Below are 21,628 nucleotides of genomic sequence, written 5' to 3' on the forward strand. Positions count from 1 at the left end.
GCTTTAACTGCCCTGGCTCAGTGCTAAGGAATCCTGGGAACCGTAGTTTTGTGAAGCATTTAGCCTTCTCTGTCAGAGAAATTTGATACCACAACAAATTATAAATTTCTGGCAGAGAAGGCTAAATGTCTCACCAAACTACACTTCCCAGGATTCCTTAGCACTGAACCAGGGCAGTTTAAAGCGGTCCCAAACTGGATTATTTCTGCCGTGTGTTTAAAGTGCTCCAGACAAAAACCCTAACAGTCCCAAACACACTGCAGAAATATAGTCCAGTTTGAGGCCGCTTTAAAGTGTTCTGCCTCAATGCCGGGGAATCCTGGGAAGTGTAGTTTTGTGGGACATTTAGCCTTCTCTGTCAGAGAGAGCTCTGGTACCACAACAAAGTACAATTCCCAGGATTCCCTAGCATTGAGCCAGGGCAGCCAAAGCGGTCTCAAAGTGGGTTATCCCTGCAGTGTGTTTTGGAGCACAGAAGGCAGGCCCATCCCAGTGCTAAGCTGTAGTCCCCCAGCCTCCCAGCCCCAGGCCTCCCTCACCCGGAACCCCTTCTCCTTGTCCGCCTTGATCTCCGCGTCCAGCTGCTTCAAAGTGTTGGTGAAGCCTCGGAAGAGGAGATATTCCCGGACCAGCTCCTCTGTCCGCTCCGCTGCGGCCGCCATCGCCGGGTCACGGGAGGCAGGGAAGGAAGGAGGGAGGCCCACAGCTCCGCCTCCTCTCCATCCGCACTGGAGAATTAACCCGGTTTGGCACCGCTTCAAGGGCCGTGGCTCAAAGGCGGTGGGATTCTGGGAAGTGTAGTTTGTTGTGGCACCAGAATCCCACCGCCTTTGAGCCACGGCCCTTGAAGAGGCTTAAATTGAGGCCTCCATTTTGGACTACAACTCCCAGAAGCCTCAACCATGTTGGCCAATAGTCAGGGATTCTGGGTGTTGAAGTCCAAAACCCCCTTAAAGAGAGCACACAGTTTTGAGGAACCACTCACCCTCATTCTGTCAGTCCTCCATTTTGAGCATGGCTAATAAAGAAGGCCCAAAACACACACAGACACACACAGACACACTGCAGGAACAACAACAACAACAACAACAATCCAGTTTGAGGCCACTTTAACTGCCCTGGGGGAACCTGTTATTGATTATTGATTATCTGAAAACCAGAACTTTTAACCAGAGACCAAGGAGCTTGATTGGAAAGGAAACGTAGTTTATTTATAGTTGATAAATATCTATAGTTAATAATAATAATAATAATAATAATATTTATTTGTATCCTGCCTCTCCCTGTATTGGATCGAGACGGGTAACGGCATACAAGAACGATAAAATCAAACATTAATATCAATAGATAAAAGCATAAATTATGGCAACCCTAAACAGGACATATTAGATCCTAGTTCCCCAATCTCCCTCCCACCCTAAAATACCATTAAAAAAACCAATTCCCAATGTTTATTTATTTATATCCCGCTCTTTTCCCAAGACTGGGACTCAGAGCAGCTTCACAATGTTAAAAAACAGTACAATTAACAACATAAAAGCAAAAAAACAAAAACCCCATACATTAAAAAGGATTTTTAAACTGGTCCAACATCCCAGCCTGTCCTTATAGCAATTCCTTCATCTGCCGGCGGAAGGCCACCAAGGAGGGAGCCGTTCTGATCCATTCCCTGGGAGATCAGGGAGTTCCAGAGTCTAGGGGCAGCTACTGAGAAGGCCCTCTTCTCTCGCGTCCCCACCAACCGTGTTTGTGAAGGTGTTGGGATGGAGAGAAGGGCTTCCCCAGAGGATCTCAGGCAGGTTCATACCAGAAGAAACAGACTGCCAAACAGCATGGACCTGAGCCATGTAGGGCTTTGTAGGTAATAACCAGCACCTTGAATTGTGCCCAGAAACAAACTGGCAGCCAATGAAGCTATTTCAACAGGGGCCTTGTATGGTCTCTGTAATCTGCCCCTGTTAACAGCCTGGCAGCGGCTAATTGAACCAGTTGAATTTTCCGAACACTTTTCAAAGGCAGTCCTATGTAGAGCCCATTACAGTAGTCCAAATGGGATGTAACCAAGGCATGTACCACCATGGCCAGATCTGGCTTCTCAAGGAGTGGGCACAGCTGGTGCACAAGTTTTAAATGTGCGAAAGCACTCCTGGTCACAGCAGAGATCTGGGCCTCCAGGTTCAAAGCTGAGACCAAGAGTACCCCCCAACTGCGAACCTGTGTCTTCAGGGGGATTGTGACCCCATCCAACACAGGCTGGATCCATATTTCCTGATCTGCCTTCCGACTGACCAGGAGCACCTCTGTCTTGTCTGGATTAAGTTTCAACTTGTTTGCCCTCATCCAGTCCATTACTGAAGACAGACATTGGTTTAGGACCAGGACAGCCTCCTTGGATTAAGGTGGGAAGGAGTAGTAGAGTTGGGGTGTCATCTGCATATTGATGACACTGCACCCCAAAACTGCAGACAACCTCTCCCAGTGGTTTCATGTATATGTAAACAGCATAGGGGACAACACAGAACCCTGAGGGAACCCATAGGTCAATAGCCAGGGGGTCAAAGAAGAGTCCCCCAGTATCACCTTCTGGATTCGCGCCCCCCCCCCCCCCAGGAAAGAACGGAGCCACTGTAGAACAGTACTTCCAAGCCCCATCCCAGAGAGGTGGTCTAGGATACCATGATCAATGGTATTGAAAGCCACTGAGAGGTCCAGGAAAACCAACAGGGACACACACACCCCGTCAAGTTCCCTGCGTAGGTCATCCACTAAGGCGATCAAGGCTGTCTCTGTTCCATAGCCAGGTCTGAAACCAGATTGAAATGGATCTAGATAATCTGTTTCATCCATAAACCCCTGGAGTCGGGAAGCCACCACACATTCCAAAACCTTGCCCAGAAATGGTAGGTTAGACACTGGCCGATAGTTATTCATTATTGTGGGATCCAAGGATGACTTTTTTAAAAGAGGCCTCACAACAGCTTCCTTCAGGCAGGATGGAATTCTGCCTTGTTGTAGGGAGGCACTGATTACCTCCTTTACCCACTCAGCCATTCCCCCTCTGGCCTGTTTAATAAGCCAACAAGGACAAGGGTCCAAGACACATGTGGTGGCTTTTACCTCTCCAAGGATCCTGTCCACATCATCAGGCTGCACAAGTTGAAAAGTATCCATTAACACTGGACTAACAGGCGCCAAGGTTATATCCACTGACTCTGTATCAACTGTAGCATCCAATTCAGACTGAGCAATTTTATCTGCAAAATGCCCTGCAAATTCTTCACAGCGAGCCTCTGAGTGGCCTGCATTTATCTACTTGAGGGTGAGTGTGTAAAAGACCCCTGACCAAGTTGGAACAGTTCTGCTGGCCAGCTCCTTGCAGATGCAATGCTGGCAGCAAAAAATTATTTCTTTGTTGCCAACGTCGCTCTAATCTCCGTCTGATTAGCTTCATCAACATCAAATCCCTGGAGAATCAGGGGGCTGGTTTGGCTCCACTCCGTGAGAGAGGACACACAGGAGCGATTGTGTCCACCGTCCTGGCCATTTCCCCATTCCAAAGGCTGGCCAGGGCTTCAACAGAATCACCTGCCAAGGTGACAGGAGACTCCCCAAGCGCCCTCAGGAATCCATCTGGATCCATCAGCCTCCTGGGGTGGACCATCCTAATCGGTCCCCCACCCCTGCAGAGTTTCCGAGTCCCAGTGAGTCTAAACCTGACCAAATAAAATGGTTAATAAAATAGATCCAATAAAATGGTTAATAAATAGTTTATTTAGCTGCAGCATTGTTCCCAGAGGAAATTCATATTGCAATGCTATAAGAGTGTATGCAGGGGTAGCTGTGTTGGCCATTTAGCAAATTCAAACAAAAATTCACCAAACAGTGATACCTTTATTGGCCAACCAAGATGCACAATATACTTGTTGCAAGCTTTCAAAGCTCCACTGGCTTATTCATCAGGCAAGAATCCATTGTCCTCTGCCTACAAGAGGCCTGTGGCCTCACAGGAATGGAGAAAGATTGGACTGCAAGAGAAGAGTCCTGTTGATACACAAATGGACTTTAAATTTCCTAGACTTTGAAAAACTCCCAATTCCACATGGCCAGAAACAACAAAATGCTGGCATCTTACTAACATCTCCAATTTTTCTCTTGTTTGGTTTGTAATACCTTGCCTGATGAAGCCTGTGGAGCTTCGAAAGCTTGCAACAAGTATCTTGTGCATTTCAGTTGGCCAATAAAGGTATCACTGTTTGGTGGATTTCTATAAGAGTGTAGTGTGACTTAAAACAGGAGTGGGAATCATGAGGCCATACACAAGCTACTATGGGCTATAATGGCCAGGGCTGATGGCGTTTGCAGTCCAGGAACATTCAAAGGGCTGCATTAATTCCTACCCCTGGCTTAAAGCCCCTCTAAAAATAACTCCCGGTGATGTGAAATTGATAAACAGGGGTGTGTCTACCCTAGAAATAATGCAGATTGACACCACTTTAAGTGCTGCAGCTCCATCCTATGAAATCCTCAGATTTGTAGAGTTACAAGGCTTTTAGCTTTCTCTGCCTAAGAATGCTGGTGCCTCACCAAATTACAAATCCTGCAGTTCTGTAGGATGGGGTCATGGCAGTCAAAGTGGCATCAAACGGCATTAATTCTACGATGTAGATGTACCCCAAGTAAGGGCTATTCCCCTTCAGAGCCTCAGTCTCCCACCACACATACACTCCATTGCTCTCAGTTTCTTCCTCCTCATCTCAGAGCCTGCTTTCTCCTTCCATCTCCATGCAAGGTCTGTCTAAATAGTGTCCCAAGGCAGAGGCATCATGAAAGGGGTGCAGATTGCACTGGATGACACCCTAAATAGCAATAGCAAGTACAGTCGGCCCTTCTTATACACGGATTTTTTTATACACGGATTTAAGCATACACGGTTTGAAAATGTTCCAAAAAAGTAAAAATTTACCTTGATGTTCCATTTTTTATTAGGGACACCATTTTGCTATGTCATTATACTTAATGGGACTTGAGCATACACGGATTTTGTTATACACGGGAGATCTTGGAACCAAACCCCAGCGTATAACAAGGATCCACTGTACAATTCTATATCGCTTAGGGAGTGCTTAAGTGCACTGATAAGTGTGTAAGCACACTTATGTTTACAATGTGTAAGCTAAATGTACAGTTGGCCCTCAGTGCCTATGGATTCTTTCTCCATGGATTTAAGCATCCATGGTTTGAAAATATTAAAGAAAAATACAAATTCCAAAAAGCAAATTTTGATTTTGCCATTTTATATAGGAAGACACCGTTTTGCTATGCTGTAGTATACTATGCGACTTGAGCATCCATGGATTTTGGCAGGCGTCCTGGAAGCAAACCCCAGAGGATACCAAGGGCCCCCACTGTACATGTAAATACATTCATACTGTACATATGATATTGTAATTTAAAGGTATAATTTTTTAAAATTTTGATAGTGGTTTATGTCACTGCTATTGCCATTGCATTCAGTACTACACAGGAATTACAGTTTATGAGTAAAAACAATACAAGAGAGAGCCATTGTGGTGTAGTGAGCATTGGACTATGACTCTGGAGACCATGGTTCGAATCCTGGCTTGGCCATGGAAACCCACTGGGTGACTCAGGTCACACTCTCTCAGCCTCAGAGAATGGCCACAGCAAACCCCTTCTGAAGAAACTTGCCAATTAAACCCTATGATAGGTTCACCTTAGGGTCGCTACCAGTTAGAAACAACTTGAAGGCACACAACAACGAGTAGAAGAAGCGTTAGTAAGGAATCTGTATGATGTGGTATGAAAGGAGATCAATGAGGTAACATTGTGAGTTACCCCTCTGGGTGCAGGGTGACCAGATGTCCAAACCACAAAGGAGGACAAGGCACCACAAAACGTAGGTTGTTAGAGAAAAATGTAGGTAGCAACATTACATAATTAAAGCCAAAAAACCTCATATAAGTGTAAATTAATGCTTCTTAGTCACACTCAAAATGGGAGGACATTTTGGAATTCCCGACAGAAGGCTGAAATGGAGGACATGTCCTGGAAAAGGAGGACGCTTGGTCAACCTGAGCCAAAAAACACTAATATAATGTACATTCATGCTTCTTAGTCATGCTCCAAATGGAAGGACATTTGGGAATACCCCCAGGACAGAAGGCTGAAATGGAGGACATGTCCTGGGCAAAGGAGGACGCCTGGTCAACCTGAGCCAAAGAAAAACACTAATATGACTGTAAGGAAGACATTCAAGAAAAAGTTGAAAACCACTCATATAAATGTAAATTCATGCTTCTTAGTCATGCTCAAAATGGGAGGACGTTTTGGAATTCCTCCTGGACAGAAGGCTGAAATGGAGGACACGTCCTGGAAAAGGAGGACGCCTGGTAACCCTCGCTGAGGTGGCACCAGCCCTAGTCACGCCGGCCTCTGTCTCGAGGTTTTGGCGGGAAAAGCACCATCAAATCTTCCCTGCCTCAAAAATCCCACTTTCCCGCGTTTTTTGTTACCAGTCGCCCTTCTCCAGAACCTCTCGCTCAGCGCCAGAGCGTTCCTATTGGTCGCCTCCTGCTGCTGCTGCCTTCTGATTGGCTCTCTGCCTTAGAGCGGTGAGTTGGTGGCACTCGGGCGAGCGCGGGAAGGCAGCCTGGGCTGGCTGGGTGGCTGTTCTTTTGCTGGCGCTTAGTTTGGTGCAAGGTGAGGCAGAGAGAGCCAGCCTGGCCTAGTGGTTTAGTGTTGGGCTACGGCTCTGAAGGCCAGGGTTCGAATCCTGGCCCAGATATATAAACCAAATGGGTAGCCTTGGGCAATGAGTCACACTCTCTCAGCCTCAGAGGATGGCCATGGCAAACCCCCTCTGAAGACCCTTGCTCAGAAAACCCCATGATAGGGTCCTCCTGAGGGTTGTTATAAGTAGGAAAGGACTTGAAGGCTACACAACACACAAACACACAATAGTCAGGCAGGTTTAGGAGGAGAACATGGTGGAGTCCAAATTAATCTGGAGAATGTGGGAGAGAGACTATGGAGGGTGTTTCCAGAAACATTGCAGCCAGGGGGGTGGGGATACAGAGAGATTTTCATGGACTTAATTAAATGTTTTCAGCTTGTTCAGTTTTTTCCCCCTTTGAAGTCAGGACTTTGAAAATGGACTTCAAAATAACCATCAGTTTGTTCATTTTTTCTTTCCTTCAAGTCAGGTCTTTAAAACTGGACTTTATGACAAGGTTTGATTTGTTGAGTTTTTCTTTACTTCAAGTCAGGAGTTTAAAAAATAATGTGCACAAAAGCTTTGAGAAAGTGACAGACGGTTAACACACCAGAAAACACATCCATGGGTAGCTTGTGTTGGCCTTACGGCAAAAAGCACAATATCCACAATCTATAGAATAGTGATACTTCTATTGGGCCGGCCAAAATGCACATCATACAGAGGCCATGGGTTTATTTGATTTGATGTATTTATTTAGGAGCAGGGTGACCAGATATTCTTAACAGCAAAGGAAGACAAGGCACCACAAACGTAGAGGACATCAAAGAATGGTGTAGGACACTACAAAATAAAGCTGGGAAAAACTACTAATATAAATGTAAATTCATGCTTCTTAGTCGTTCTCAGAATGGAAGACATTTCGGAATTCCTCCTCAATAGAAAAGTAGGACATGTCCTGGAAAAGGAGGGCACCTGGCCACCCTGTTTAGGGTATTTATATCCTGCCTTTGTCCCAAAATGGGAGTAATTTCCAAAGTGTATTTTAAAGCCCCGCTCTTAAATATTTATTTACTCAGAACCAAATCCAATTGCTTTCCATTTCAGTTAATGGGAAGTAATTTATTTTGATAGGGACCTTCTCAGCTGAAGAAATGTCACATTACTGTAAGTATGAGGTAGATAGATAGTAGGAGTCCTTATACTGGGAGAAAAGCAGGATATAAATAAATAAAATAATAATAATTAAAAGTAATAATAAGTATGTACACAACTGAGGGAGAGGAAATGTGACCCGTAATTGGGAGAAAGGTGGGATATAAATAATAATTATTATAATTAATAATAAGTATGTAAACTAATGAGGGAAAAGAAATAAGCACCATAATTGGGGAAAGGGTGGTTTATAAATAAATAAATAAATAAATAAATAAATAAATAAATGTTAATGGTATGTAAACTACTGAGGGAGAGAAAATATGCCTACCCTCTTAAATACTCCACTTATCTGATTGTATGAATGTTAGTGTGAATGTTAGTTAATGATCCGTTATTTCAGTGAATTAATAGTAATGTCATTGTTTTAAGGATTGTATATTTTATATGGAATTGTTTTATTGCTGTAATCCCGCCTCGATCTGCAGAGAGAGGTGAGAAATATAAATAATAATAATAATAATAATAATAATAATAATAATAATAATAATATTCTCTGAAATTGACAGCAAATGGGTAACTGGAAAGGATATTTTTTAAAAAAATTTAAAAATAGAAAAGTTCATAAAGAAGGCTTCTGTTCTTTTGCTGAAGTACCAGCCGTGCATTTGAGCCCCAGCATTTTCACAAGTTGAGTCTACTCTACTGCATGCATTTCAGCAGTCTTTCCATTCAGTTCTTCCACACAGAAATAGCACTCTTGTTTTTCATCCTGAGACTGAAATTTGCACAATGGTTTGCATTTATTATTGTGTATAAGAGAGTATCACTGACACCTCCAAGTGTTCAGCCAGGACAAGCTCTCTTGTCCTGAGAACTGGATATCTTCAAAAGGGGATATGGAAAGGGAGGGGTGCTTTAAACATTTTGTCCCAAAAGATCTTAGTTCTGCAATGTACCTGTTAACAGGATCCAAACTCAGTTATTCATTTTATGTACACAATTTTTTTGTGGATTAATCTTTTATGTGACTGCAAAGAACTGTAATAGAGGGGATGTAAGCAATGAGGACTCATGTTCTGGCTAGTTCTCTCCTGTGGTCAGCTTGGATTTGGTACAATGGGAAGGAATTTTACGATACAGGTTGATCAAAATTCATGGGACCAGAAGAGTTTGGGATTTTGGATATTTTTTATTTTTGGGATTTTGGAAAACAGTTGGCCTTCTATATCCACATATTCTCTGTCCATGACTTGAAAATTATTCCAAAAACATAAATTCCGGAAAGCAAACGTTGATTTTGCTATTTTATATATACAGTACGCTATGTCATTGTATGTAATGGGGCTTGAGCATCCATGAATTTTGGTATCGGTGGTGTGGCGGTCCTGGAACCAAACCCAAGCAGATACCAAGGGCTTACTGTACTTGTATTTGCTTATATGTACATAATGAGATATCTTAGAAATGGGACCCATGTCTAAACGCAAAATTCATTTATGTTTCATATTCACCATATACATGTAGCCTGAATGTATTTAGATAAAATAATGTTAACAGTGTTGTGCATAAGACAGTTTGTGTACATTGAACCATTAGAAAGCAAAGGTATCACTATCTCAGCCACTCATGAAACAAGTTTTGTTTTTAGGAGTATTTTGGATTTCCGCATAAGGAAGACTAAGCCTGTAAACTGATCTCCTTTTCCACAAGCCTCTTGTAGTGTCCTTAGGAGTCACATAGATTCTCACTCCAATTCTAATTATGCTTATTTGAAATGAAATAAGTTCTGCATCCAATCTGATTCCCACTGCAAGTGCATATGATAGCAGCCAAGCTGTCTGAGACAGATTTGTCCTGTCAGAGGATACAGATACAGGATGGTAAACATTGTGGTCTGGGATTGGTATGTTACAGGGTTACTGTTATGTATCTAGCCCAAATGTCTCTTAAAGCAATCTGACACAGTACTGCAGCAGGCAGTTCTTTCCCAATCATTTTATCTCTGGACTCAATTGAGGAAACACTATGATACCTGAGTCTTGTGACTGAGGCCACATTTAGTCTTTTTGACATATACAGTACACATCATGAATCATCCTTATAAAGCTTGCACAAAGAGACCTGTGCTGAGTTGTCCACAACACCAGGCTATTTGTTTCTTTTGAACATGTGATACCTTTAAAATAACAATGGTTCACAAACCTAAAATGCACCTTTCTCTTATTGGAAGTGCCACTTAGGGCTGTGATTATGATTATTTTTTACAAAACTGGAATTACTACGTAGGTCCTCCTTATTTATTGGATCTGCATCCACAGATTCAACCATCCATGGCTTGGAAATATATATACAGTCATCCCTCCATATTTGCGGCTTTGATATTTGCAGATTTGATTATTCACGGATTTCATTAATATGCTCTCTCTAGGACTGTTTAGGTCCTCCAGTGCAACTCTGTGGTCAACTTTAACTAAAAGTTGCACTGAAAGACCATTTGTAGCTACTCCAGTGCCATTCTATGGTCAGTGTATGTTGGACATTGACCACAGAGTTGCACTGGAGGACCTAGAGATTCCTAGAGAGGTGTCCTCTCAGGTAAAAACAGTGTTTTTGTTATTTGCGGTTTTTCCATTTTCATGGGGGTCTTGTTCCCTTAACCCTAGCGAATATGGAGGGACAACTGTATATATTTCAAAAAGCAAACCTTGATTTTGCCATTTTATATAAGGGACACCATTGTATACAAAGGGGGTTGAGCATCCATGAATTTTGCTATCCACAGGATGGTCCTGGAACCAAAACCAAGTGGATACCAAAGGCCCAGTTTTTGTTATTCTAGCACCACATTTGGCTATACTACACAGCTCTGACAAATCTAGCTAGACTTCTCTAAGCTTCCCATAACAAAGGTGGCTAATAGGATCTCTAACAGCACACTATCTCATTTTTACTTTCCATTCCCCCAAACACATCTGAGGAAGTAGACTTAAGTCTGTGAAAGCTTATGCTACCAACTTCTGTCTTTCAGTAAGTCTCAGAGCTGCTGCAAGATCTGTTTGCCTACTCATATACATATAATTAATGCTGAATCTGAGATACATTTTTTGCATAGTCATTTCTTAATTACTCTGTTTTCTTCAGTATAGACAGATCGTGAGAGTGGCACCACATTCACTGAGGTGATTTCTCATTTGTCTCCCTGTGATTGGCCCTATATTTTTTGAACATGTGAATACAAATAACTAAACCCGCCTCCATCCAATATAGGGAGAGGCAGGATACAAATTATTATTATTATTATTATTATTATTATTATTAGGTATTAATAAAGTGAGAGGCAATGGGTTTCGTGTACATTTGACGTCTATCTGTTGCGTTGCACTAATTCACTGACAGTATGGAGTTATTTTTTTCAGTAATGGAAAGGCATTTCTCTTGCAGTTTTTGATGGAGACAACTGGCGCATGCAACACCCCCTTTGTGAGAGTGACTCCTAGGAACCGCCAACCTCTGCAAAACCCAAAGCCTCAAGTGAGGAAAAGGCGCTTGACTCAGGCTCGCCAGAGAGCTACTCTAGCAGGGCTTTTCAGCAACCTACAAGAAACTGTATATTCTCAGCAAGAAAATTTTGTATCAGAGGTATAGAAATAAATCTGCACCAAATACTAAGCATTATTTTTATACTGGTAAAATTTGTATGTTTCACTCATAATAGTTGATGTGCTTTTAATTTTGTCATGAAATTATACTGAGATGTTTATCTTAGTACAAACATTTCTTTCAGAACAGATTGGCAGACAACTGCCTGTTAGATTTATAGATATCTCATAGATTTATAGATGCCTCATTTATGGCTTGTTTCAACTTTGCCTGACGAAGATTTTAAATATGGTTGGAATTAATGATCACAGTTACAAATGTATAACCTACAGCTGTTATTTGTTGTTAACTGCTCTTGAGTTGTTCTGGATTCATGGATGAGACATCTACAAGATCCCTTATTCTCCACTGCTCTGCTCAGGTCCTGCAGGCTCAACCTGTGGCATCTCTGATTGAGTCCAGCCATCTGGCATGTGGTCATTCTACTCTTTCTACTGCCTTCTACCTTTCCTAGAATGATTATCTTTTCCATTGATTTATGCCTTCTCATGATGTGGCCAAAGTACAACAGCCTCAATTTAGTCATCCTGGCTTCCAGGGAGAGTTTGTCTTCTTGACCACTGTATCCTCGGCACTCTTCTCCAGCACCACGTCTCAAATGAGTTTATTATCTTTCTGTCAGCCTTCACTGTCCAGCTCTCACATTGTGCATGGTGATGGGCTTAGACTATTCTCACTTTTGTGTTCAGAGTTATATCCTTACACTTTAGAATTTTGTTCAGTTCTTTCATGGCTGCCTTTCCCAGTCCTAATTTTCTTCCAATTTCTTGACTTCAGTGTCTGTTTTGAAAATGTTTGGTCCAGGATATGGGAACTCTTTGGATATTTCAATTTTCTCATTATTCAGGATGAATTCTTGTAGATTTTCTGTGTTCATTATTTTTGGTTTTTTAAATGTTTAGCACTTTCCTCCTTGACCTTCAGTAATTGCTCCATGTCTTTGTTGGTTTCTGCTAGCAGTATTGTATCATCTGCATATCTACGGATGTTATCACACGGGAGGAATGTCTCTCAATTTCGAAAGAAAACAAAGTGGGGCCGAAATGAACGCAATTATGTGGATGGTTATCACACCACAGAAGAACACAGCCCCCATCCCAAAGCCAAACCAGTGCAAATGCAAAAAAAAATATCATATGAGTACGTACCCATCGTAGTCTAGAATTCGAATTAGCATCCCTGCACATGCGCAGTGAGGACACAACCAGATTGTGACTTTTTTACACTTCCAGCAGGGCTTGCTTCCGGTTCCCGTGGTTTTGCCTTGTTTCATGTTATTTGTTCATTCATTACCCTTTATTTCACGTTATTTAGGCAATTCACCAATTCAAAATCAGTCCAAAGCAACCTTGTACTTGGTTTGAGTATTGGACTATGACTGTAGAAAGCAGGGATTGAATCCCACTGGGTGACCTGGTGCAAGTCACACTCTCTCAGCCTCTTCAGAAGATGGCAATGACAAACCCCATCTCCAGTTGGAGAGGATGAGTTTGCAAAGGGAAAGAGCCAGAAAGGGCTGAAAGGAGGAGGAAGGCAGTGTGTCTGTGGGGAGGGCTGCTTCATCCCCAAAACTGCTCCAGAACTCGGAGAGGAACTTTGCGAGGCTGAGAGACAAGCCCCCCATGCCCGAAGGGAGGGAGGAAAGGTGGACTTTGGTGCCAGTCTTTTAACTTGTGGGGGCAGCACAATCGTCTTCACTTTTCCTATCCCTTTGCTCCCAGAGAGAACAGCCAGGGAGCACAGGAGAGAAAATTGCAGCCAGCAAAGGAGCTTGGGAATTGTAGTCTGATTCAAAGGCAATCCAAGGGCAACTGAGACATGTGTTCCATACCTGGCAAATTCGAAATGAACGAAACTTTGGAGTGGAACAGGATTTGTAAATTCTATATTTCTTGGAATTTACCCATCTCTCGGATGCCCCAGGATTGGGTTCGAATTGATTTAGGATTGTCTTTGATTATGTGTGATAACCTCTCCCACAAAAACTTGAAACCCCATGATTGCACCCGGGATGACATTGCATTAACCTAATATCCCCTGTGTGAACGTCCTTAGGTTGTTGATGTTTCTTCCTTCAATCTTCATTCTTTCTGCCTCTGAGTCTAAGCCTGCTCTGTGTATAATATTTTCTGCATGCAGGTTGAATAAATAGGGTGGTAGTATTCAGCCTTGCCTGACACCTTTTCTGATTGAGAATAATTCTGTTTCCGATGTTCAGTTCTGGCGGCAGCCTCTTGTACAGGTTACACATGGCAATCAAATGTAGTGGTACTCCTATTTCTTTGAGGTAATTCCATACCTTTTTGTGATCTATGCAAAGGCTTTGCTGTAGTCAACAAAGCAGATATAGATTTTATTTTGGAATTCCCTGGTGCTCTCCATTATTCTTTGTGTATTTGCAATGTGATCTGTAGTGTATTTTCCTTTCTTGAATCCAGCTTGCACCCCTGGGATTTCTCACTCCATAAATGGTAGAAGTTTTTGCTGCTGAATTTTAAGCATGACTTTGCTTGCATGAGAAGTTAGTACAGTGGTCCTGTAGTTACTGTAATTTTTTGGGTCTCCTTTTTTGTGTATATGAATGTATATTGATCACTACCAATGTGTAATCTAGAGTTATGCATTCATAAGTGATTCATATTCACAATTCATATATATTTAATAATGTAGGGAAGGTTTGGGGAATGTAAAAGTCCCCTATTCCTGACTTAATAGGCATCAGTGTCTGCAAGTGATGGAAATCTGTTTTCCTGACAATTGGGATGCAGCAGATTGATGTTTTCAACCCCTCCTCTGAACAGTCTCTAGTGTATGGAGGAATTGCAATGGGCATCCTGTTGTGCCAGAGATTACTCAAGGGAGGGGGTGGAAAGATCCTTCTGCTGCATCCCAGTTGACAGGAGAACAGACTACAGTCACTCACAGTAGCTGCTAACTGGTAAGGCTGAACTGGGGGTAGTGTCAAGCCAGGAGTACAGAAAGTAAAATCCCCATTGTTCTAGATTAGTTAAGAATGCTTAACTAAGTAGCTTATCTAGAATCTTATCAGTATCTTTATGATGGTACTCCTTTGGATGGGGTATAGGATAATCTCTTTGTGCTTGAAGATCTGACTTAGGGCTACTTTCCCAAACCTAGTACCTTCCAATTGTCCACAGGGCACTGCTACTGTTATTTTTGATCTTAGCCAAAAGGCCGATAAGCGATACTGCTACTACTGATGTGGCAAGAAAGGTACAAGTGAGTATATGTCAAGTCAGAAGAGGATTCCTCAATCAATATAGTAAGTTTCGTTTCTAGGGCAATACAGGACCAGGACAACCTATGGTATTTTTCTGGCTGCAGATACCCCATTCCTTTTTTACTGGTTGCAGATACCCCATTCCAAACTTGGGCTTGAAAGGCCAATGCAAAGGGTGATCATATGAAGGATAAATTGAAAGTGAGCAAAGTTTGTGTCATTTGCACATCTGCTAAGTTTATCTTTCTGGAGTTTGTACCAACTTGATATAACTTTAATCCATAGGTATTTTGATTATTGGATATGTAAACCAGTTTAAACTTGTGTAAATATGCTGCCTGTAGCTGTCACACAGTACTCTGTTCACATCAGTGGATTCTCACCTGAAATGATTTTAAGTGGATTAATGGAAACACTTTACTTTTTCAGATTACCATGCAATAAATTAAACTTGTCTTTCTCTCCATGGATGCTGCTTGCATGTGACAAAAAGGATGTGTTAATTATGGCTGGCACATGATGGGAATTTTAGACTTCTGTACTGTCACATGACTGTTACTATTGTGTGACACACATCAGTATATGAATCTGCCTTTGTTTGTTACTGTTTAAATGATCTAAAGAACAAAGGGAGGATCATAGTAATCTGTGAACCAGGATGTAAAACAGTCCTTTTTTCTGACCAGACAAAAATGTTGTTCACTTTATCTCCCTTTGTTGATTTCTTCCTTTCCTTTTCATAGTCTGATGCATTTAAAACAAAAGATTGGTCAAGAAATGTAAGTTATATTGAAATGGTAATCTGCACAGAACATGTATAGATTGGCTGTGTTTTCTGTTTTCTTACTTAGAGTCAGGTTTTATGTAAGGCTAAGAATTATATCCAGGAACTGGAGCAAACCTTGGAAAACTTGCTGAGGATGAAAGGTACTGTATGCGGTGCTTGCCCAAACATGTTCTCCTGTTCTTCCTTGTTTCTAGTAGAAAAACCAGGCAGATGTTCAGGTTATTGTGGGCCTCATTCCCACTGCGTTTTAAACCGGTTTGCAAACTGGTTTGAATTGGTTTAAATGACCCTGTTTCACACTTGAGTCAAATTTCTAGAGCAGTTTGGAAAGGGAGGCCATGTGCTAGACCCATTTAACATGCTTCTTTTTGATGCTAATTTTTTCTGCGTCTTATGCAATAAATCAATTCAGCACAAGTGTGAACGGGATGCAGATCAGAATCAATTTTTTAAATGATTTGATCAGATGATTGTCCGCTGAAGAGGGTCCCTTTGGAATCAAATCATTGGTCAGTGTGAACGAGAAGTGTGTTATTTTACAACAAGAAAGTGCAGTCAGGGCAAATACAGTGTGAACCACGCCCCACTGTCAAATTGATCCATTGATTTGGATCGCAAACTGGTTTATTTGTAAGTGAGAATGAAGCCATGGAATCACTATCAGGCTGGACAACAGTGTACTTCAGGATAGAATGAGGCATTATTTTAGCAAGCAAATTCTCCCAAACTAATATGTGCTAACATCATTAAGTTACATGGCACCATTTTCAGGGGTAGACAGGTAGAAGGTGGGGTACTTAATTCCTTTCATGCCAATTGCTATTGCTATTGTTGTTGTTGCTGGAAATCAGGCTGTTTTCCTAGACATAAGCTTAGAGCTCAGCTGGTGTAAATTTCAACTTAAAAATGCTGTTTGTAGTGGAGAATCAACATGTAAGGGAGGAGTTAAGTTCCTAGACTCCTGTCTGCCAGTCCTCTGCAAATCTCTCCCTGTGCCAGTCATTCCTATTATTCTGGCAGATTCATGTGTGCAGATGGTATACAGTTCCACCCTAAAGTAAAACCTAGTCCCATTTTTCTCATCAATATTATATAGGAATTATGTGTTTCTTTTGCTACACCCCTTGATATGCATAGCATGGACCCAAAAGATATTTTCCATCATGGCCCTCTCCTTCCCATCTAAGCCATTTTGACTGACAAACTGTGCAGCCAACATATCCTTCCTTCTAACAATTTCCTTTAGGAGGCATATCTGAGTGTGTGATGTCTCTTCTGTTTTGTTCCCTTGGGTCAAAGATAGCCTTCTCAATTTTGGTGTTCTCCAGATCGTTTGGATTACAGTTTCCAGAATTCCTGGCTACTGGCCATACTGGCTGGGGCTGTTGGGAGTTGAAACTCACAGTATCCTCAAGGCACCAACTTACGGAAGTCTGATCTATCCCCATGTCTAAATGTTCATATTTTTGTTGAATGGTGTCTAATTAGATGAATCATACACTGGCACTCATGTTACTTGTACACTTGATACAATGAGGCCTTGTTACCCAGTGCCTTTTCAGTAACATATGTGCAGTGAGATAAAGGCAGGGTGAATTATATCACAATTGGAGGTGGCATGTACTCACAGCTGTACAATGAATATGCCACTTTGTTTAAACATGTACACCCCTTCTGTCAAATACAGCCAGCAGCATAAGGGTAAAATGCACTTGCAGTTATGACCTACGAAGAGGTAGACTGCTACTACATAGGCTGCTAGGCTTCTTGTTCCTTCTGACATTCCATCCCATAGATCTCTGATTCTCACAGATAACAGATGAGGTGCTCCATTTGTGGCTCCACCACTCTAGACCAGTGGTCCCCAAACTGTGCTCCTTAAGGGATTTTGGATTTCAGCTCCCAGAATCCCAGACTAATGGCCAACATGGCTGAGGCTTCTGGGAGCTGAAGTCCAAAATCTCTTAAAGGGCACAGTTTGGAGACCACTGCTCTAGACCAGGGGTAGGCAACCTGCGGCCTGCGGGCCGGATCTGGCTCGGCGAGGCCTTGGGACCAGCCCCAGCCCGGTCCTGCCGCCGATTGCCACCGGGGCCTTTGGCCTATCAGGAGGAGGCGGGCAAGCAGCGGGCAAGGGGGGGGGGCAATTGTCTATTAGAAGCCTCAGAAACATGCATTTATATTAACATTTTTTAAAAAATCAGCAATTTTTTTTGCTTGTCCTCCATTTTTTATTTTAAAAAGTGCCCTCCATTTGTAAATTCTATCCTACATTTGTCCCGGTTTGTTTATATATATATATTATATATAATTTAATTATTTATTTTTTGGCTTCGGCCCCCTAGTTGTCTGAGGGACAGCAACCCGGCTCCCGGGTCAAAAAGGTTGCCTACCCCTGCTCTAGACTGTAGGCCAGAGCTATACACATGTGTTTGGATGTTTCTCTAAACAAGAAAATTCCTTGCCCATAGGTTATTAGTATTTCAGGGAGAATGCTTTGCAGTCTAATGCAGTTTGTAGGGCTGGCTTTGCTGTATAGCAGAATGAGGCAACCCACTTCATGTAGCAGAATAGCAATAAATAAAATGGTGTCTAAATTGTGCAGGCAGGCTTTTTAGAATGTTGGTCCTATTTGGAGCAGAGGCAGAGAGAAATTTAGACTGTGATTCCAAGAGCAAAACGTCTTCATTGGGCACTGCCAACCTGTTTGGTCTCTTGGGATACCGTCTTTTATTTTATCTTTGTTAAGGAGTTTATAACTGTCAGTGTAGATACTAGTAAAGTATTAAATTTGGACCAGGGGGACCTGCTTTACAATCCTAGCTCAGCCATGAAATTTACTAGTTCTCTTAGGTTATTTCACTTTCTCCCAGCCTAAACTACCTCTTTGTGTTGCTTACTATTTACCAGTTCAGAGTATTTGTCTATCTAACCCTGTATTATCCACTCTTGACAGGCATTGGCTCTTCAGGGCTTCAAGTAGAGAACTTTCACATCACTTGCTACCTTGTCATTCTAAATTAAAATATATGGGATTGGACTTGATGCATGCAAAGCATATACTCTGTCCTTCAGCTGTAGTCCTCAAATCAGAGCTGCATTATTTTTTTTAATTATTTTTTAAAAATGTAATTTTTAATTTGATAATCCTTGCCAAGCTTTTATATTTTGCTGCTTTCACCATATAGTCTGGGAAATCAGAGTAGTAATAGTAATATCTATTGTTGTTGCTAGTATTGTTGTGATAATTATTAGTCCATGACTCTTTCCATACCCACATCACTTTATTGAGGTAAGCCTGTTGAGGAGCAAGCCTCATAATATGCCAGTGTGTGATAGTGGTTCTTTCTGCTGGCAATAGAGGTTTTAAATCTGGAGGATGGAAACCCGTCAAGCCTGGAGGAAGTAAAGGAAGAATATGTCAAGATATACTTCAACAATGACAGGTAAGACATTGAAAATGTAAACATTCTGAGATCATCCACTTTCAGCCTCTTAAAGCGCCTAAACAACTTCAGGAGAATGAAGAACTTCTGCCTCATGAGGTTTGTTTTATAGACAGTTTACCAGGCTGTGAAACAACTGAGGAAAATGAATGTAGAGCAGAGTAGACTCTAAAATACCGCTCATTTACTCAGTTATGAGTCTCAGTTTCAAACTCCTTTTATTCAAGATATAGCCATGCTAGTCTGTAGAATCAGTATGTAGAGGGACCTTGTAGCACCTTTGAGACAAATGCCTTATACTGACCGGCAGAAAGCACCGGCCTGTGGTTGGAATCAGGGTGCAGCGTCCTGATGACGCTTGTCCTAACTCCACCCCATGGTGCCATTTTGGCGCACACCAGTCCAGTCGGCATGTGCTATCATGATGTACCTCTGGTGCCACGTCCAAATGATGCAATGCTGAAGGGGTGCCATAGAGCCGTGCTACTGTGGCTATGGCGCCCTTTGGAGAGCATGCCCTCCAGAGGCCGGATCAGGGCTGTGGTGTGAGGTTGCCGCAGCCCCAATCTGGCCAGGAAAGGGGGGGTCTCCCAGGGACAATCTGTACAGCCCTTAACTAAAGAAAGAAGTTGGAAGCATGAGTATTCTAGATTTATGTCTACTTCCCCAGATGCATTTTAATTTAAAATGCATCTGAGGAAGCAGACTTAAGTCTATGAAAGCTCATGCCGCCAACTTTCTTTAGTTAGTCTCAAAGGTGTTACAAGGTCTCTCAACATACAAACTCCTTTTATGTTAATTTCTTTCTGCCAGTGTAGAATTCTGCATGGTTTCAGGATCCTGGCAGATTATAAAAGAATGGCTCAGAATAAAGTTTTCAATCATGCATTCATTATAAGCGAGGAAACTATGAAGTTTCTCCTTCTGCTTCCCAGTGTAGCACCCCCTTCAAGTGTTACCAATCAGAGTGGCACTACAGTGTGGTATGTGGTTCAGGAACAGGAGAAGAAATCAATAGAAGAGGATATAAATCTAAGGCTTACACAGTCACCGCCTACATCTCCTGATCTCATGGAGTTTGAACGGTACGTGAAACAGCATGTTACTTCCCCCCTGTTGTTGTTGTTGTTGTTGTGTACAGTAAGGTCAATTTAAATTTATGGTGACCCTAAGCCTTGGGGTTTTAATGGCCAAGTGGAGAATTGAACCCTCGTCTCCGGAGTTGTAGTCCATCACTCAAACCAGTATGCCATGCTAGCTGTACCACCAGGTAAAGTATTGTTATGTGCCTTCAAATGAACTCGAGTTTATGGCAACCCTATTGCTAGGAATTTCTTGGCAAGATTTATTCTGATGCAGCTTGCCATTGATTTCATCTAAGGCTGAGAAGATGTGACTTCCCAAAGTCACCCAGTGGCTTTCCATGGCTTTCCATGTGATATAGGGTGAAATTATTTCTGTGTGACTGCATGTCCCCCAAGAAAGGCTCCTATATTTCTACGATTGAAGAAATTCAGCAGTACAACTTATTATTTACAGTGCTTGAGAAATGGGTGAAACTATACCCTGTCATTTTTTTTTCCATTCAACACTATTGCTGAAAGCACACAAGCACACCTGGGTAGTGGAGCCCTGCAGGTAGCTTTAAGTTCCAAAATCCCAGCTCTGAGTGCTAAAACAATTGCCTTTATTTTAATCTTAGAGGTTTGGAGACACTGATGTGGGTACTATTTTTAAAAAGCCTCGGGAAAGCAGCTGCATTTATCAAGGAACTTTGCAACTTTTACCAAATTTCTATCCATGAGGAACAGAGAAAATATTTGCTTGTATCTGTCAGCAGGATTCAAGTGTTCCAGTCAATGGATCTTTGCAGCTTGAGCACAGTGGAATGTGCTTATAAAAGTAGCCACATGCAAGCTGGGGATAAGTGCTTGGTGGCACAAGTGGCAAGCCAATACCTAGAGCTTAGAGGAAAAATGTTTTTTTGTTTTGGGTTGCAAAAACCAGAATCTCCCTTACAGGACCTAAGAGATTCTCGGAGTTGTAGCATTGTAGCCCAGCAAAGTAACATTTCTAAGCTCTAACAATATCTGGCTTGATTCATGCTTCTGAACAAGTTACTTTCAGTTGTTGCTGCTCTTAAGTACTCTTATGTGTGTGGCCATCACATAACACGGGTGGCAAACTGTGGGAGGTTAGGGAACCACATTACCCCCTAGGAGACCTTGAGGGGGTTGCACTGCCCCATCACCTGCCCCCACCACACAAAAATGTTCCCTAATGCCCTCTAGGGCTGTGGGGGAGCATTTTTGTCATAGTTTTAGCTTCTATCGGGTCATTTTAGAAGTCACTTCAGATTTTTAGAAAGGCCTAAAAATATATTGTTTGAGTAAAAGATCTGGAGATCTCAAAAGCTTGTACACAAAGTAAACGAATAAGGATTTTGAATTGTTTCTTATGGCTAAAACAGCTAGGCCACTCTTTTTTGCACAAAAGTTAAGTGTAGTTTGGCCAGATGGTGGCGCAACTTGCTTCCCTAATAACGCTTCTTAAGCCAGTTCCAAATTTATGGTTTACTAATTTAACTGGTAAAACAGCAATGT

General features: G+C 42.1%; 2 protein-coding genes across 7 annotated transcripts in view; one reads left to right on the plus strand and one right to left on the minus strand.

The window, feature by feature from the left end:
* The window catches only part of WDR91 (WD repeat domain 91), a 28,322-nt gene extending 27,549 nt beyond the window's left edge, over positions 1-773 (minus strand). Inside the window, exon 1 of one of the 3 annotated variants that reach the window (XR_006104062.1) lies at positions 540-773. Coding sequence is in view for 2 of the 3 variants with exons in the window: in XM_042468261.1 (XP_042324195.1) it covers positions 540-662 (123 nt within the window). In the remaining variant the exon portion in view is untranslated. The remainder of the gene's footprint in view (positions 1-539) is intronic. The other 2 variants (XM_042468261.1, XM_042468260.1) reach the window with 2 other exon arrangements.
* A 5,856-nt stretch (positions 774-6,629) lies between these two features.
* Positions 6,630-21,628, plus strand: part of STRA8 (stimulated by retinoic acid 8) — a 27,837-nt gene continuing 12,838 nt past the window's right edge. For 2 of the 4 annotated variants that reach the window (XM_042468262.1, XM_042468264.1), the window contains exons 1-5: positions 6,630-6,720; positions 11,333-11,530; positions 15,644-15,719; positions 18,941-19,025; positions 19,961-20,110. In XM_042468262.1, the coding sequence (XP_042324196.1) occupies positions 11,339-11,530; positions 15,644-15,719; positions 18,941-19,025; positions 19,961-20,110 (503 nt within the window). In that variant the 5' untranslated portion in view covers positions 6,630-6,720; positions 11,333-11,338. Of the gene's footprint in view, positions 6,721-7,470; positions 7,569-11,332; positions 11,531-15,643; positions 15,720-18,940; positions 19,026-19,960; positions 20,111-21,628 lie in introns of those variants that run through there. The other 2 variants (XM_042468263.1, XM_042468265.1) reach the window with 2 other exon arrangements.

The sequence above is a fragment of the Sceloporus undulatus genome, chromosome 5 (assembly GCF_019175285.1).
Source record: "Sceloporus undulatus isolate JIND9_A2432 ecotype Alabama chromosome 5, SceUnd_v1.1, whole genome shotgun sequence".
In the NCBI taxonomy this organism is placed as follows: domain Eukaryota; kingdom Metazoa; phylum Chordata; class Lepidosauria; order Squamata; family Phrynosomatidae; genus Sceloporus; species Sceloporus undulatus.